We start from the raw sequence: 14,148 nt of genomic DNA, 5'->3' as shown, positions 1-14,148 counted from the left end.
GACGCAGGTGGAGGTTTTTGTGTCGGAAACCCTGTCCAGAGTCCCCATAAAGGGACTGGCGGGCCTGGAGTCTCCATCCCGGGAGCTTCTCTGAGGGATTCTCGTTTTCTGGATCGAGTGGATCCCAAGTCAGTGAGTCTCCCTGGGCTCCCAATCTACCCTTCTGCTCCTAGAGCCTCGCCTCCAGCCCTGACCTCCTTTCCCGTGTCGGAACTTCTTGGAATTTTGCAGATTGTGGAATGGACTCTAAGATTACCGCACCCAGCAAGGAGTTATATTGCTTTCAACATTAACAAGAGTGAAATAGCAGGTGCGGCGGTATAGGATATGTTTGCTGGATGGTCCCCTTGGACTTTTTTGGACTTAAGGAAATTGTGGTTTCTGAGAGAAAAAAAATCCAACTCATTCTGAGTAAAGGACACCTGAGCCTGCCCTTAGTATTTCCCCTTAGCAGGTTCGGAATTTCCAGGGCTCCTCTTTTACCTCTTCTGCAGTTTTCCTCCACCGTCTCTCTCTGTATTCCAGGTAGGAGGGTACTGGCTGTCCCCCAGGAAGCAGGGAGATGCTGGGTTCTGCAGGAACATCCCCCATCCTGATTCCCCTGCCACCCACCTGAGAGACAAACTCTTCCAGGACCAGTGGCCTGCTACCTGAGGATGACGTTTGTACCTTCAGGCAGAGGCTGGAATTAGTGCCCCATGGCTGGTCAGCCTGTACTTTGGGGTATTACAGGGAGGGCATTTGAACCGCCCGTTCTCCCTCCCAGTCTGCTCCCTTGTCTTCCCTTATGTGCCTGTCAGAGCTGAGACCAATGGGGACAGTGCAGAGACACGCTGGCCTAGGAAATCCTGGCTCCTTTTGCCCCTTCCCAGGTGCTCTTGCTCCCGGGCCCTCTATGCCGCGCGTCCCTGTTGAAAGGTGGTAGCACCTGTCCTGGGCCTCATGCTGTAGGTCCCTTCATGTGCAGTTAAGTGGTCCAGTGGCTTTAGTTCTCTTCTTAGGCTCGTGAGGGGGAGTCTCCCTCCTCCTCTCCATCAGCACCTTGACCCCAACCAAACTAAGACCTTCCCGGCCGTTACAGTTTAGAACCCACTCTGGTTAGGTGAGGCTTTGGACTTGCCATCCCTGTTGTCCTTGGTGGCATTGTTTAGAAAATACAGCTGGGATGATTTCTGCTTTGGATTTGCAGTATCTCAGTGGACCAGATTCTGGATGTGTGGCTGTTCAGGACACAGCCTCAAGACAGGAGGGCAAAGGGAAACCTGACCTGACGCCTGTCTATGGAAAGGATAATCTGATAAGGTGAAAGAGTAAAAACTAACCTGCTCTGCACAAGTCATTCCATTCAATCCTCCTGACAACTCTGAGAAAGCTCACTGCTATGTGTCCCCAGCTACAATTTTCTTTCCTTCTGTGATAGAAACCCTTTGTGGTCCCGTACTCCTTTCTGTCCATGAGTACTATGCCTGGAGGAACCTGGCGCTTTATTTACATGTCTGTCGTCTTCTAAACCCAGAAAGACTCACAGTAACTTAGTTTCTAAGGAGTAATAATAGCACACATCTGCTTTGTGTGCTAAGCAGATGAGTGATCCTAGGCTCAGAGAGGGATTGAAATCTACATTGTGTTGAACGTACGGTAGCTTCCCAGTAAGAACATCCTATGGTCAGGAAGACAGGGTCCCAGGGGGTATTGATGATCGAGATGGTTCTGAACCTTGAAATCTATGTCACAGTAGCTCGTGTGTGTGTGTGTGTGTGTGTGTGTGTGTGTGTGTTCCTTCTGGGCTCGGTTTATAATTTTCAAGGGCTCCTATCAGATTTTCCAAAAGTAGTTCAAAGGGCAGCAGGTGGGGCCCAGCATGTATAGTTTCAGGAAGACTTTGATCAGGCGTAGGGGTTATATTGAGGACTCCAGGCCAAAGAGGGTGGAGACCAGTCTGCCTGCACCACCTTCCAGATTGAGGAGGCCAGATCTTTTTCTGATCCCAGCCTTTTTATGTCTGTCCCCTGCAAAGAAATGTGGCTCTGTCTGGCAGCCCTCGTGGGCCTGTTCTACCTTCTGCGCTGGTTTCGGGAGAGGCAGGTGGTGAGCCACCTCCGAGACAAGTACGTCTTCATCACGGGCTGTGACTCGGGCTTCGGCAACCTGCTGGCCAGACAGCTGGACCTGCGAGGCCTGAGGGTGCTGGCTGGATGTCTGACGGAGAAGGGGGCTGAGCAGCTGAGGATCCAGACGTCAGACAGGGTGGAGACGGTGATCCTGGATGTCACCAAGACAGAGAGCATTGCTGAAGCCACCCAGTGGGTGAAGGAACGTGTGGGGGACGCAGGTACCATGTTGCTCCTTATAGTTGTTTGTTTCTTTTTTCTCCATGAAAGAGGAGCCCTCTTTGCTGCTACCTGGGAAGACTTCTAAGATTTGTTTTTCAAGCCTTTAACTAATACCAGCCATCTTTCTCTCACTCTCCAGCCAGCTTGAGTTCCTTCTCTTTTCTAATCTGTGCACCTCAGAATTATGACTATGGTGAGAGTCGGCACTGATAAGAATTTGCCCTTCCAGAATTCGTGTCTATCCTCTCTCCCTTTCACTGCTGCTCTCTAAACCAGAAGTTCTGGAGCCACAGGTGCTAGTGCTAAGGTTAGAGCTCAGGGCAGACTTTCTGGAGACTAAGCACTGCCCTGGAGGTTTGTGTAGGTGGTTGGTGGCAGTGCCAGGGCTGCTGCTAGTTTCTCAGCTCTGTGAGGTCTGAGGCAACCCATAGTCATCTGTCGAGAGAGTTAAGATCATCCCAATATTCAGATGAGGACCCTGAGCATTAGGGGCTTGCTTCAGGAGAGTCAAATTAGTGGTTGCCCCTTTCTTCATAGATAATATTTAATGTTTTATAATATCTATTTTAAATACAGCAGTATTTATTTAAACAATACTTTATAACATGATACTGAAATTGTTTTCAACACTCTATTGTCATAAATAATGTCTTGGTGAACCTCTTTTAACCTAGTTCTCTACCTTCATAAATATGTATATTGATTTAATTCTTAGAAATGAAATATCTGGGTCAAACAGTTGGCATTTCTTTAAGGGCTGGGGATGTCTCTCTAGAATTGAGGAGGGACTCTCCTCCCTGGGCTTTATTCTCCCTGACAAAACTCTCAGGGTCAACAACTGCCACCCCTGCCCTGCCTCAACATCAGCCCCACTCCTGCTGCCCTGAGGTCTGTTAGTTGGTAAAACTCTACATTAATTCTTTGGAGTTTGCTTTTTTTTCTCTGCAAGTCTTTCACGGAGCTTTCCAGAAAGATGGTGGTCTAGGGTAAGAGTAGGAGTGGCTTCTGGGAGAGTGGGAGCAGAGGGTGACATTTTCTGAGCACAGAGGGTGGACTCTGCACTTTGGAGTTTGGTGTGTGACTGCCTCATGTCCTCCCTAATCCTGCCCCGGGCATGCTCCTCAGGGTGAGCTTTGGATGCCCAGGGTGTAGGGTGGCCTTTCCTTCCTGTGACGGCGCTGCCCTGGGTTATTCATGTGGTTTCAGTGCCAGTCTCCTGAGGTCAGATGGCGGCCTGTTCTTCCAGTTGCCCCAAACCTGGGATATCAAGTGTGTCTTTCCCAACTGAGCGAGATATTATCCTGTCTCTCTTTCTCTCTCTTGTTTGGTCTTTTCACCTTTTCTGTTACTCTCTTCCTCTCCTTTCCTCATTTTCTCTGTCTCTTTTTCCCTTAATAGATCATTGTTGAATACCCAATATATAAGATATCTATAAAATCTGAAAATTGAGATAAGTATATTTAATTCTAAGACATTATTTGTGTATATAATAAAATATTATTATCGGTATGCCTATATTTCCTCAACATCAATTCCTGTACTCATCAAGTAGGGGATGGTTACCTGCTGTCTAACAGGCGCTGGGTGTGCTATGTAGAATAAAGGGAGGAAGAAAGCAGAGTTTCTATCCTCTAAGAAATCACAGGCTCTGCATCCTCGCTCCCTGCCCTCCTGAACCATGTCTTCCTTTAATGAACCCTGCTCCTCACACCCAATCTCTACCATGTTTTTTTTTTTGCGTGGGCAGGTACTGGGAATCGAACTCGTGTCTCTGGCATGGCAGGAAAGAACTCTGCCTGCTGAGCAACTGCAGCCCAACCTCTACCATGATGTTTTTACTCCAGTGGAACCATAACTGGCTCCACTCTGGACATCATCTCTGTTTGATCTTTTCCTTATCTCCAGGACTCTGGGGCCTGGTGAATAATGCTGGCATCTCCATGCCTGTGGGACCCAATGAATGGATGACCAAACAGGACTTCGTGAAAGTGCTTGACGTGAACCTGTTGGGATTGATCGAGGTGACACTGAGCCTGCTGTCGCTAGTGAGGAAGGCAAGGGGCCGCGTGGTCAATGTCTCCAGCATCATGGGCCGGCTGTCCTTTTTTGGTGGGGGCTACTGTATCTCCAAGTATGGCGTGGAGGCCTTCTCAGACTCCCTCAGGTATTGGACTGGCTCCTTCCTGGTTCTCCTGCTTCTGTCTACTGGGGAGTCTTGGTAAGGGAGTTTATTTACTCCCAGCCCCGGAGGCTCCTCCTTCGCAGTCCATTCTCCCTGGCCTGTGCTCCAGCCTCCTCCCTGGATTTACCAGTCAATCATTGATTCTCACCATTCTAGGTTCTGGGTGGAGGGTGGGACCCCAGGCCAACAGAGTTTAATTATCAAATGCTTGGCTTGGGTGAGGGCATGCATTTGGAGAGTCTCTGAGGCAGAATTGGAATCTAGGTAATTTGAATCCGGAGCCCCTGCTCACAGGCACTGTGATATTCTGTTTTTGGAAGCCCTTAGTGGGGCTAGAGCATTGACTCCATTCATCAGGCACTTATAAGATTCTTCCATGAGTGCCAATAATTGCATCCTAGGACAACAAGATTGGGGCCCTGACCTAAATCCTTTTCCAGCTCAGAGCAGGACTAGAGGCAGAGATGTCATTGCCACCTCGGGTAGTGTTTGTACCCATAGTCATGGTAACCCTGGATTTAGGGGGAGGGTCTTGGAGATGGGGTCTGAGCTGAGGACTGAGGAACAAGGGTCAATCTATGTTCTAGTTTGCTAGCTGCAAGAATGCAATATACCAGAAATGGAATGGCTTTTAAAAAGGGGAATTTAATAAATTGCTGGCGTACAGTTCTAAGGCTGTGAAATTGTCCAAATTAAGACAAGTCTATAGAAATGTCCAATCTAATTGGACCTATCAAGGGAAAGATACCTTGATTCAAGAAGGCCAATGACATTCAAGTTTCTCTTTCGGCATGCTGGAATAGCGAGCATGCTGGAATCTGCTAGCTTTCTCTCCAGGCCTCTTGCTTCATGAAGCTTCCCTAGGGGAATTCTTCTTCATCTCCAAAGGTTGCTGCCTGATGGACTCTGGTTCATGGCTCTCATCATTCTGTTGTCCTTCTCTGCTCTCTCAGAATCTCCAAAGGTCACTGGCTGGTGGAGTCTGTTGTTCTCTCATCATTCTCAAAAGGGATTCTCTCCAAAACTGTCTCTTCTTTTATAGGATCCCAGTAAGCCAATCAAGACCCACATAGAATGGGTGGAGACACACCTTCATCTAATCAAGTTTAATACTTTAAGATGCAATTGATTGAGTCACATCTCTGTGGAGATAACCCAACCAAGCTTCTAACCTATAGTACTGAATAGGGATTAGAAGAAACCGTTGCCCCCACAAGATTAATTAGGACTAAAACATAGCTTTTCTAGGGTACCTAAATCCCTTCAAACCAGTACAGCCTGGCAGCCTGAGAAAGGGTTGGAAGGGCTTCCTCGTTGCAGGAATACCATCAGCAAATGTCCAGAGTGGATATTAGCATGTAACCTGTGCTTCGGGACACTGCAGGGACAAGAGAACACGACTGGGTCTAGGTTGGAGGGAAGGTGGGAAGTGGGCATGGGTGGCCTTATGGAGGGCTTTGAGTCCAGGAAACTTGCTGGAACTTCACACTATTGACCATGGAACCTCAATGAAAGGCTTTAATCAGGGGAGTTGCTTGGTTCAATCAGCATCTAGAGCCCCGGCTGTCTGCCGAATGTGGAGGAAGTAAGTCCAAACACAGAGAGATTCTCCTTAGAGGACAAGAATAAAAGGCTCAGCTGAGAGATGACCAAGGAGGTTACTATGGCAGGAGGAGAGAGAGGGAATTGTGGACTCTGAAGGAGGAAAATCAGCAAGGTTTGGGAATGATGGGATATGAGGGGAAATAGGGCAGTTAACATATAGGCTGTAGCTTGCAGGCTAGGTAGGATTTAGAGCTAATGGACTCATGTATGTAGAATTATTTCAAAATATGTTCAAGCCCTATATAGATATAATGGCATCATTTTAAATTTTGTCCATGAACTACTGCACTTTGCAGCTCCCTGTTCTTTCAATAAAGTCATTGTGCACCTAGGTTTTCAATTGTGTGCCTCCCAAAGCCTCTGAAGTCTTTGCCCTCTCTGCCTGTTTCTTACAGGCGGGAGCTCTCCCACTTTGGGGTGAAGGTGGTCATGATTGAACCCGGTTACTTCAAGACCAACGTCACCAACAAAGAGATTCTTTCCAGGACCATCCAGAAGTTGTGGGACCAGGCCAACACGGAAGTCAAGGAGTTCTATGGCAAGAAGTACCTGGCATCCTGTGAGTGAACTGTGGACAGTGGGGAGAGAAGCAAACCATTGTTGGTTGGTCTAGGTCCATCATTAGCTCCTCTCACGGCCTCAAAGTCCGTGTTTCAGGCTCTGCATCCTCCACAAATGAAGAAGTTCACTTCATTCCAGGGCCCCATGTAGTCAACTGGTGACTTCAAGAAAGGGTGCATCCTTGTTAGAGTTAGGACGATTTATCTGAATCCCTCATTATATGGAGTAGAAAATTGGGGCCAGTGAGGGAAGACACCTATGGATTCATAACAAGCTGGTGTCAGATACAGGTGATTTTTATCTGTTTACATCTATAGTGTACAGAGAGAGACTTTCATGGTATGTAGTCCAGACATTGTCAGTCAGAAAGCCAGAGGTGGTATGGTGTGTGGAGATTGTTTCTGCAAAGGTGGGAGATCTGCAGGGAACCTGGCTGGTTTAAGTTGGGGTCGTGGCTTTGGGGCCACATGAATTCTTAGTCACTCTTCTCACTAAGGGCATCCTAGGGCAGGAGGAGTGAGAGATGGAGGAATATATGGATCCTTTTCATTCTTGATAGACATCCGTGGTACTGAAGACATGGAGAAAATGTGCTCAGCGGATCTGCTTTTGGTGACGGACTGCATGGAGCATGCATTGACCGCCTGCCACCCCCGCACCCGGTATTCAGCTGGCTGGGACGCCAAGCTTCTCTACATCCCCATGAGCTACATGCCCACCTTCCTGGTGGATGCTATGATCTACTGGAAGTCCACACAGCTCAGAAAGGCCATTTGAAGCTGGGACTGGGGTGCACGGTGGGGTAGAGCTGGAGTTGTATGAGGGGAAATAGGTTAAGGGAGGAAGTAGGGTAGAGGGAGGAATTTCTCAACTGAACAGGGCTCTTGGCTCACTCCCTTGAACTTAATGCTTCAGGCTTCTCTTAGGACATCATTAAGATATTAGAAATTCAAATTTCGTAAGGGAGAAATGGGGACCCAGTCGCACATGCTGTTGCCCAGTGCCGTGTGCAGTCAATGATGGCTGTAGCTGTCTTTGCCCTCTTACCACCCTGAGGAATCTGCACTTTTATGGGGGGCATGAGCAGCTTGGAGGAGGCCTAGCCCCAAACTGCTCTGCTTCCTGTTCTCTCCTTAGCAGGGGAGAAGGGGTGTTGGCTGTGGCCTTTCTATACCCTCCCTCATAGGATGGTAATGGCCTGAAGATGCCCCTCCATGGGTTAGGATGACTAGGGTGATCACACATGGCCCATCAGACCTCTGTGGGGCTGCCTAGCTTTGCTGACAATACTGTGTATATACACAAACATGTGGTTTTCACCCTGCAGAGTTTGGGGCTTTGATTCAGTGTCTGATCCTCTAGTCAAGGAGGTGCTGGGTACTGAAATCCTGATCTTGCAAGCTGGATCCCAGTTTTCACTGTTTCCTGAGGATGGTGCTGAAATTTTGTTTCAAGGAATTCCCCCAAGGCTCTAGCATCACTCTCTCCTGCACACTATTTAATCTGGGCACAGCACCTCACTACCACACATCTCTGACTCAGGTTGTTTCCTTTTCTGAATGACTTTTTATCTCTCTGTCAGTTCCTTTACCTATTTCCCAACCTGTCTTTTGACATTGTTTTCCAAGGTACTTGCTGCAGTCATCTGCTCCTCTCACATCTCATCCACTCTCAGAGCCTGGGACTCTGCCCTGGTCCTGCCTCCAGCTGTTCAGGGAACTTTTGTCCTCACCATCTGGCTGGGCCTCAGGTTCACCAAGGTTCAGATCAGAACTCTTTGGGCTCCTGCTTCCCCTCCCTGTCCCCAGAATGTCTCATCTCTTGACTTATCCCATTGCTTACAGCATATGGTTCTTCCTGTCATTGGCTCTATACTTTGGAATCACTGTTTATTTTTGAGTTTCAGATTTTTTTCGGTATCAGATCTTATTATTTGAATTGGTTCATCTTCAATTAATGTCTTCGGTCTAGCTTAATTGTCCTTAACTATGGAATGATTATCAAACCTTCCTGGTTTGTGGTCAGAAGCAATCAATAGGCAAGGTAAAACAAAGAGCTGTCTGTGACGATGTATTATGCTATTCCAAATGTATAGGAGATTTTTCTCCTCCAAAGAAATGCCAGAAGACCTCTATTTCACTTTTATTTGAATGTAATATTGGGGTCAATTGTCCAAAGTGCCAATTTAACCTAAAATTATAACAATATAAGCAATTAAACAGTATTTGTTATTTCATTGTCTCACCCTTATAATGAAGACTCACTGCATCCCATCATTGATATTTATTGGACATAATGTACTAGGCACAATAGAACGCACAGAAATAATTTTCTCTGGAATTTTTACTCTAAAAGGAAAAAGATAAAAAAAAAATACATCTCTCCTAATTCAGTTTTACTGCAAGGTACTGAGGAAATATTCTACCAACACCCTGATATTTAGCCTTGCAAGATCCATGTCAGAATTTGTGACCTACAGAACTATAAGATAATAAATTTGTGTTGTTTTAAGCCACTAAAATTGTGACAATTTGTTGCTAGCAATTGAAAACTAAAATAGCAAGATAGACACTCTTTCATAAGCTAGGAGGGATTTGCTGCAGTAAATAAAACTAGGAAATATTTTATAGGATGCAAGCAAAGGAAGCGTGGTGGTAGACTGTGGGTGGAGGCAGAAAGGTAATGTGTTCTTTATGCAAGTACATGACCACCAAAGTAAGAGTGGCAGGTAACATAATGGAAGAGAGAAGGATGAAAAAGGAAGCTAATATTCTACACCTGAAAAATATAAGAAAGATTCAAAATCCAAGGCAAGATATAACCTAGTGAGAAACTCTTAAAAAACAACAACAACATACATTTAATGCTATCCAAAGATCATGATGGGCCAAGTATGTTGTGGCTTCCTTAAGGTAGAAAATGCCAGGAACCATGAATGTTGGGGTTTAGGTAAGGCAAGATGACAGCATAGTGAGGTGTGGAATTTAGTTCATTTCCTAGAGTAGCTAGTAAATAGTGAGGAACTGTACAGAACAACAGCTGGTGGTGGGGGGTGGACTTCAGTGACTGGACACACATCATCCCCCAGTCTAGAATGGGTGGAACTGCTGAGATCCCACACAAAACTCTCTTAAGCTGTGGAGGCCAGCATTCCTCACCCATGGGCATGGCAGGCTGGTTCCCTGAGGGGAAAGGAAAGAATTTACTCATAGCAAGGTCTTAGTTTAACCAAGCTCCAATTGTGGAATTAATTAATGAATTCTGACTACTGAAAACAGGCCCAGAGCACAGATAAACCTGGAGTAAGCACTAAAAGAACCAGGAGTGTTCACTGTGGCAGAGGGGGCGTGGAACAGACAGAAAAAAATAAGAGGCTGAGCTGGACAACACAGAACACTGGAAAAGGGCTGGACCCCAAGAAAAGGGGGCACATAAAGCCTGGGGACACATAGAGCCACATACCAACTCCAGCTCTTAATTGGCAAGCCTGGGGAGCAGGAGTCTGGTTTTGAAAAGGCATTTATGTATATATGTATGTATTTATTTATTTTTAACTTCCTAACAACTCATTAGATAGAACTGCAAGCACTCTCAGGCTCCAGCACTGGCCCAGGCAAGGGCAGAATTAAAGCATGTTTGAAAGACAAAGTAAATAGTCAGGTGGATGGGGACAAGTCCTTCAAGGGTGTATCTTCCCCAAGAAAAGGGGTCAGGGCTGAGCTCAAGTGAAGGCCCTCCTTCAGGGAATTCAGTCCCCAGGGATTAGAAAACAGAAGCAATCCAAACCCATCAACTATGTCAGCCTCTTTCCCAACCATACCATGGACAAGGAGAGATTGCTGAAATTAAAGGCACCACATCACTTTATGCTGGGGGGAAGGTGCAGGCAGACAAGTACCACATGCTGGGCAGGATAGGAAAAGCAGAGAGTCTAGAGCTTCAGAGGAAAGTTTGACAACCTGCTGGGTCCCACCATCAGGGAAACTTGATACTGGCTACTCTCTCTTCCTGAGATGTAGGCCCGTCTGATCTGGAAAAATCTGACTGGGGTCAATCATATCTGAGGAGATGCTCCTCAAAAAAAAAAAAAAAAAAAAAAAAAAGGCTCCTCATAAACAGGGCAAGAAAAAGAAAAACAAGAACTGAAAAACTCTGATCAGTTAAACAGAACCTATGCTAGACATCTAGAATTAGTTGAACTGAATGTCAAAGAACAGATAGAGTAAAGCTATCCAACAAGAAAACCCTAGGTAAAAAAGGAGTGAAAAAAACTCCAGAATAAACTAATTAAGGAAATCAAATACCTAGATGTCTGCAAAAATAATACTAGGAAAATTGTAGATATGGCCCAGTCAAAGGAACAAACCAACACCTCAAATGAGATACAGGAGTTGAAACAACTAATTCAGGATGTTGAAACTGACATGCAAAATCTCATTAAAAAAATCAAATCAACAAGTTGAGGGAGGACATGAAGACATTGGGCAAACATAAAGAATGCTAAACTTTGAAAAACAAATCACAGAACTTATAGGAATGAAAGGCACAATAGAAGAGAAAAAAATGGCTTCCTGGAGCCTACCCATGCTAAACAAACAAACAAATAAATAAAAGACCAATGGTGACTGTTCTAGTTTGCTAGCTGCCAGAATGTAATATACCAGAAATGGGATGGCTTTCAAAAAGGAGAATTTAATAAGTTGCTAGTTTACAGTTCTAAGACTGCAAAAATGTCCAAAGTAAAGCAAGGCTAGAGAAATGTCCAATCTAAGGCATCCAGGGAAAGATACCTTGGTTCTAGAAGGCTGATAATGTTCAAGGTTTCTCTCTCCAGATAGGTAGTCTGCTAGCTGTCTCTCCAGGCTTTTTGTTTCATGAAGCTCCCCCAGAGATGTATTCCTTATTAATCTCCAAGGGTCTCTGGCTGGTGGACTCTGAGGTTTGTGTGTCTCTGCTGCTCTCATCATTGTCAAGCTTTCTCCAAAATGCTTCTTTGTTTAAAGGATTCCACTAAAGTAATTGAGACGTACCTGGAATGGGTGGAGTCACTTCTCCCTCTTTCCAAAAGTTAATACAATTGGGTTTATCACATCTCCATGGAGATAACCTAATCAAGTTTCCAAACTATAGTACTGAATAGGGATTAGAAGAAACAGTTGCTCCCACAAGATTAATTAAGATTAAAACATGGTATTTCTAGGGTACATAAATTCTTTCAAACTGGCACAGTGACTTACAGCAATAGATTTGAAGAGGCAGAAGAAAGAATTAGTGAGTAGAGGACAGATAATCTGAAATCTGACACACAAGAGAAAATATAGGGAAAAGAATAGAAAAATATGAGCAGAGTCTCAGGGAACTGAATGACAACATGAAGCACATGCATATGTATTATGGATGTCCCAGAAGGAGAAGAGAAGGGAAAAGGAGCAGAAAGACTAGTGGAGGAAATAATCATGGAAAATTTTCCATCTCTTATGAATGACATAAAATTACAGATCTAAGAAGTGATGCATACCCCACACAGAATAGATCCAAATAGACCTACTCTAAGGCACTTACTAATCAGTAAAATGTCAAATGTCAAAGACCAAGAGAGAATTTTAAAAGCAGCAAGAGAAAAGCAATCCACCACATATAAGTAAGAAGGCAGTGGGATGATATATGTAAGATTCTGAAAGAGAAAAACAGCCAACCAAGAATTCTATACCTAGCAAAACTGTCCTTCAAAAATGAGGAGGAGATTAAGATATTTTCAGAAAAATAAAAAATGCATGAACCAAAAAATTTAAATGGAACATTACTTTATTTAGATAGTCTTCCCTATCTAATAGCAGATTTGTGTGTGGTGTGTGTGTGTGTGTTTGTGTGTGTTGTATATGTGCACATGAGAAAGGAATAGGACATGTTTGGAAACAGTAGTCTGTTAGTCAGGGTTCTCTAAAGAAACAGAACCAACAGGAGACATCTGTAAACATGAGACATAAAATGATTGGATTATCTCTTTATGGGAGGCACACCTTAGTTGATTCCAGATGTAATCTGCCACAGATCCAATCAACTAATTGATGATGTAATTAACCAGCTAAGGTATGAAATATCCTTGCAGCAATGGTCAGGCCAGTGCTTACCTGACAGACAACTAGGCATAATCATTTGGCCAACTTGACACTAGAACCTAACTATCAAAAATAGTAATTGTATCAGCAGTATTTTTGTTGTTCAAATAAACTTTCTATTTAAATTTAGTAAAAACAAGGAAAACACTTCCAAAAATGTGCAATTTCCTTTAGAAAGATTTGAGAACCCAAAGATGAATTTACTTGAAAAGCTATAAAGTAGTTGAAAAGTACATTTGTAAAACTTTTATTCTACTTATATCAACTTAATGCAAATCCACCTGCGGTATATACATACGATGGAATACTATGCAGCAGTAAAACAGAATAAAGTCATGAAGCAAGTAACAACATGGATGAACCTTGAAGACAACCATAGATTGTTAAGCCATTCATTCACTATGAACATTTGGGCTGTTTCCAAATCTCTTGGCAATCATAAATAATGCTGCTATAAACATTAGTGTACAAATGTCCATTTGTATCCTTGCCTTCAGTTCCTCTGGACATATATCTAGTAATGGGATTGCTGGATCCTATGGCAATTCTATATCTAGCTTCCTAAATAACCATCAAACTGCCTTCCAGAGCAGTTGTACCATTTTACATTCCCACCAACAGTGGCTAAGTGTGCCTCTTTCTCCACATCCTCCCCAGCATTTGTCATTTTCTGTGTTTTTGATAATGGCCATTCTAGTGGGTGTTAGATAATATCTCACTGTGGTTTTGATTTGCATTTCCCTAATAGCTGATGAAGTTGAGCATCTTTTCATGTATCTTTTAACCACTTCTATTTCCTCTTGTGAAAAGGGTCTGCTCATGTCTTTTGTCCATTTTAAAATTGGGTTGTTTGTCTTTTTGTTGTTGAGTTGAAGAACCTCTTTATATATTCTGGGTACTAAACCCTTAACTGAAATGTGCTTTCCAAATATTGTCTCTCATTGCATAGGATGTCTTTTTACTTTCTTGACAAAGTTCTTTGCTGCACAAAAGTGTGTAATTTTGAGGAGATCCCATTTATCTGTTTCTTTTTTCAATGTTGATGTTTTGGGTGTAAGGCCTAGGAAACCACCTTCTGTTACAAGATAATTCCCTACATTTTCTTCTAACAGTTTTATGGTCTTAGCTCTAATGTTTAGGTCTTTGATCATTTTGAGTTAATTTTTGTATTGGCTGTGAGATATGGATCCTCTTCCATTCTTTTTTTAAAAATGTTTTTATTGACAAAACAAAACAACATACAAACATGAACATTCTTAACATCTGAATGTACCACACCTGGTGCACAATCAATGGCTCACAACATCATCACATAGTTGTATATTCATCACCATGATCTTTTCTTAGA

General features: G+C 44.0%; 1 protein-coding gene across 7 annotated transcripts in view; it reads left to right on the top strand.

Annotated features, from left to right (window-relative positions):
* The window catches only part of RDH16 (retinol dehydrogenase 16), a 30,069-nt gene extending 20,867 nt beyond the window's left edge, over positions 1-9,202 (top strand). Inside the window, exons 1-6 of one of the 7 annotated variants that reach the window (XM_077111098.1) lie at positions 10-132; positions 1,190-1,302; positions 2,018-2,332; positions 4,239-4,497; positions 6,516-6,679; positions 7,241-9,202. In XM_077111098.1, coding sequence (XP_076967213.1) covers positions 2,020-2,332; positions 4,239-4,497; positions 6,516-6,679; positions 7,241-7,458 — 954 coding nt within the window. In that variant the 5' untranslated portion in view covers positions 10-132; positions 1,190-1,302; positions 2,018-2,019 and the 3' untranslated portion in view covers positions 7,459-9,202. The other 6 variants (XM_077111097.1, XM_077111096.1, XM_077111095.1 and 3 more) reach the window with 6 other exon arrangements.
* Positions 9,203-14,148: the final 4,946 nt, after the last annotated feature.

The sequence above is a fragment of the Tamandua tetradactyla genome, chromosome 7 (genome assembly GCF_023851605.1).
Source record: "Tamandua tetradactyla isolate mTamTet1 chromosome 7, mTamTet1.pri, whole genome shotgun sequence".
Lineage (NCBI taxonomy): Eukaryota > Metazoa > Chordata > Mammalia > Pilosa > Myrmecophagidae > Tamandua > Tamandua tetradactyla.
The sequence above is the reverse complement of the archived record's forward strand: the minus strand, read 5'-3'. Positions and strand labels throughout refer to the sequence as shown.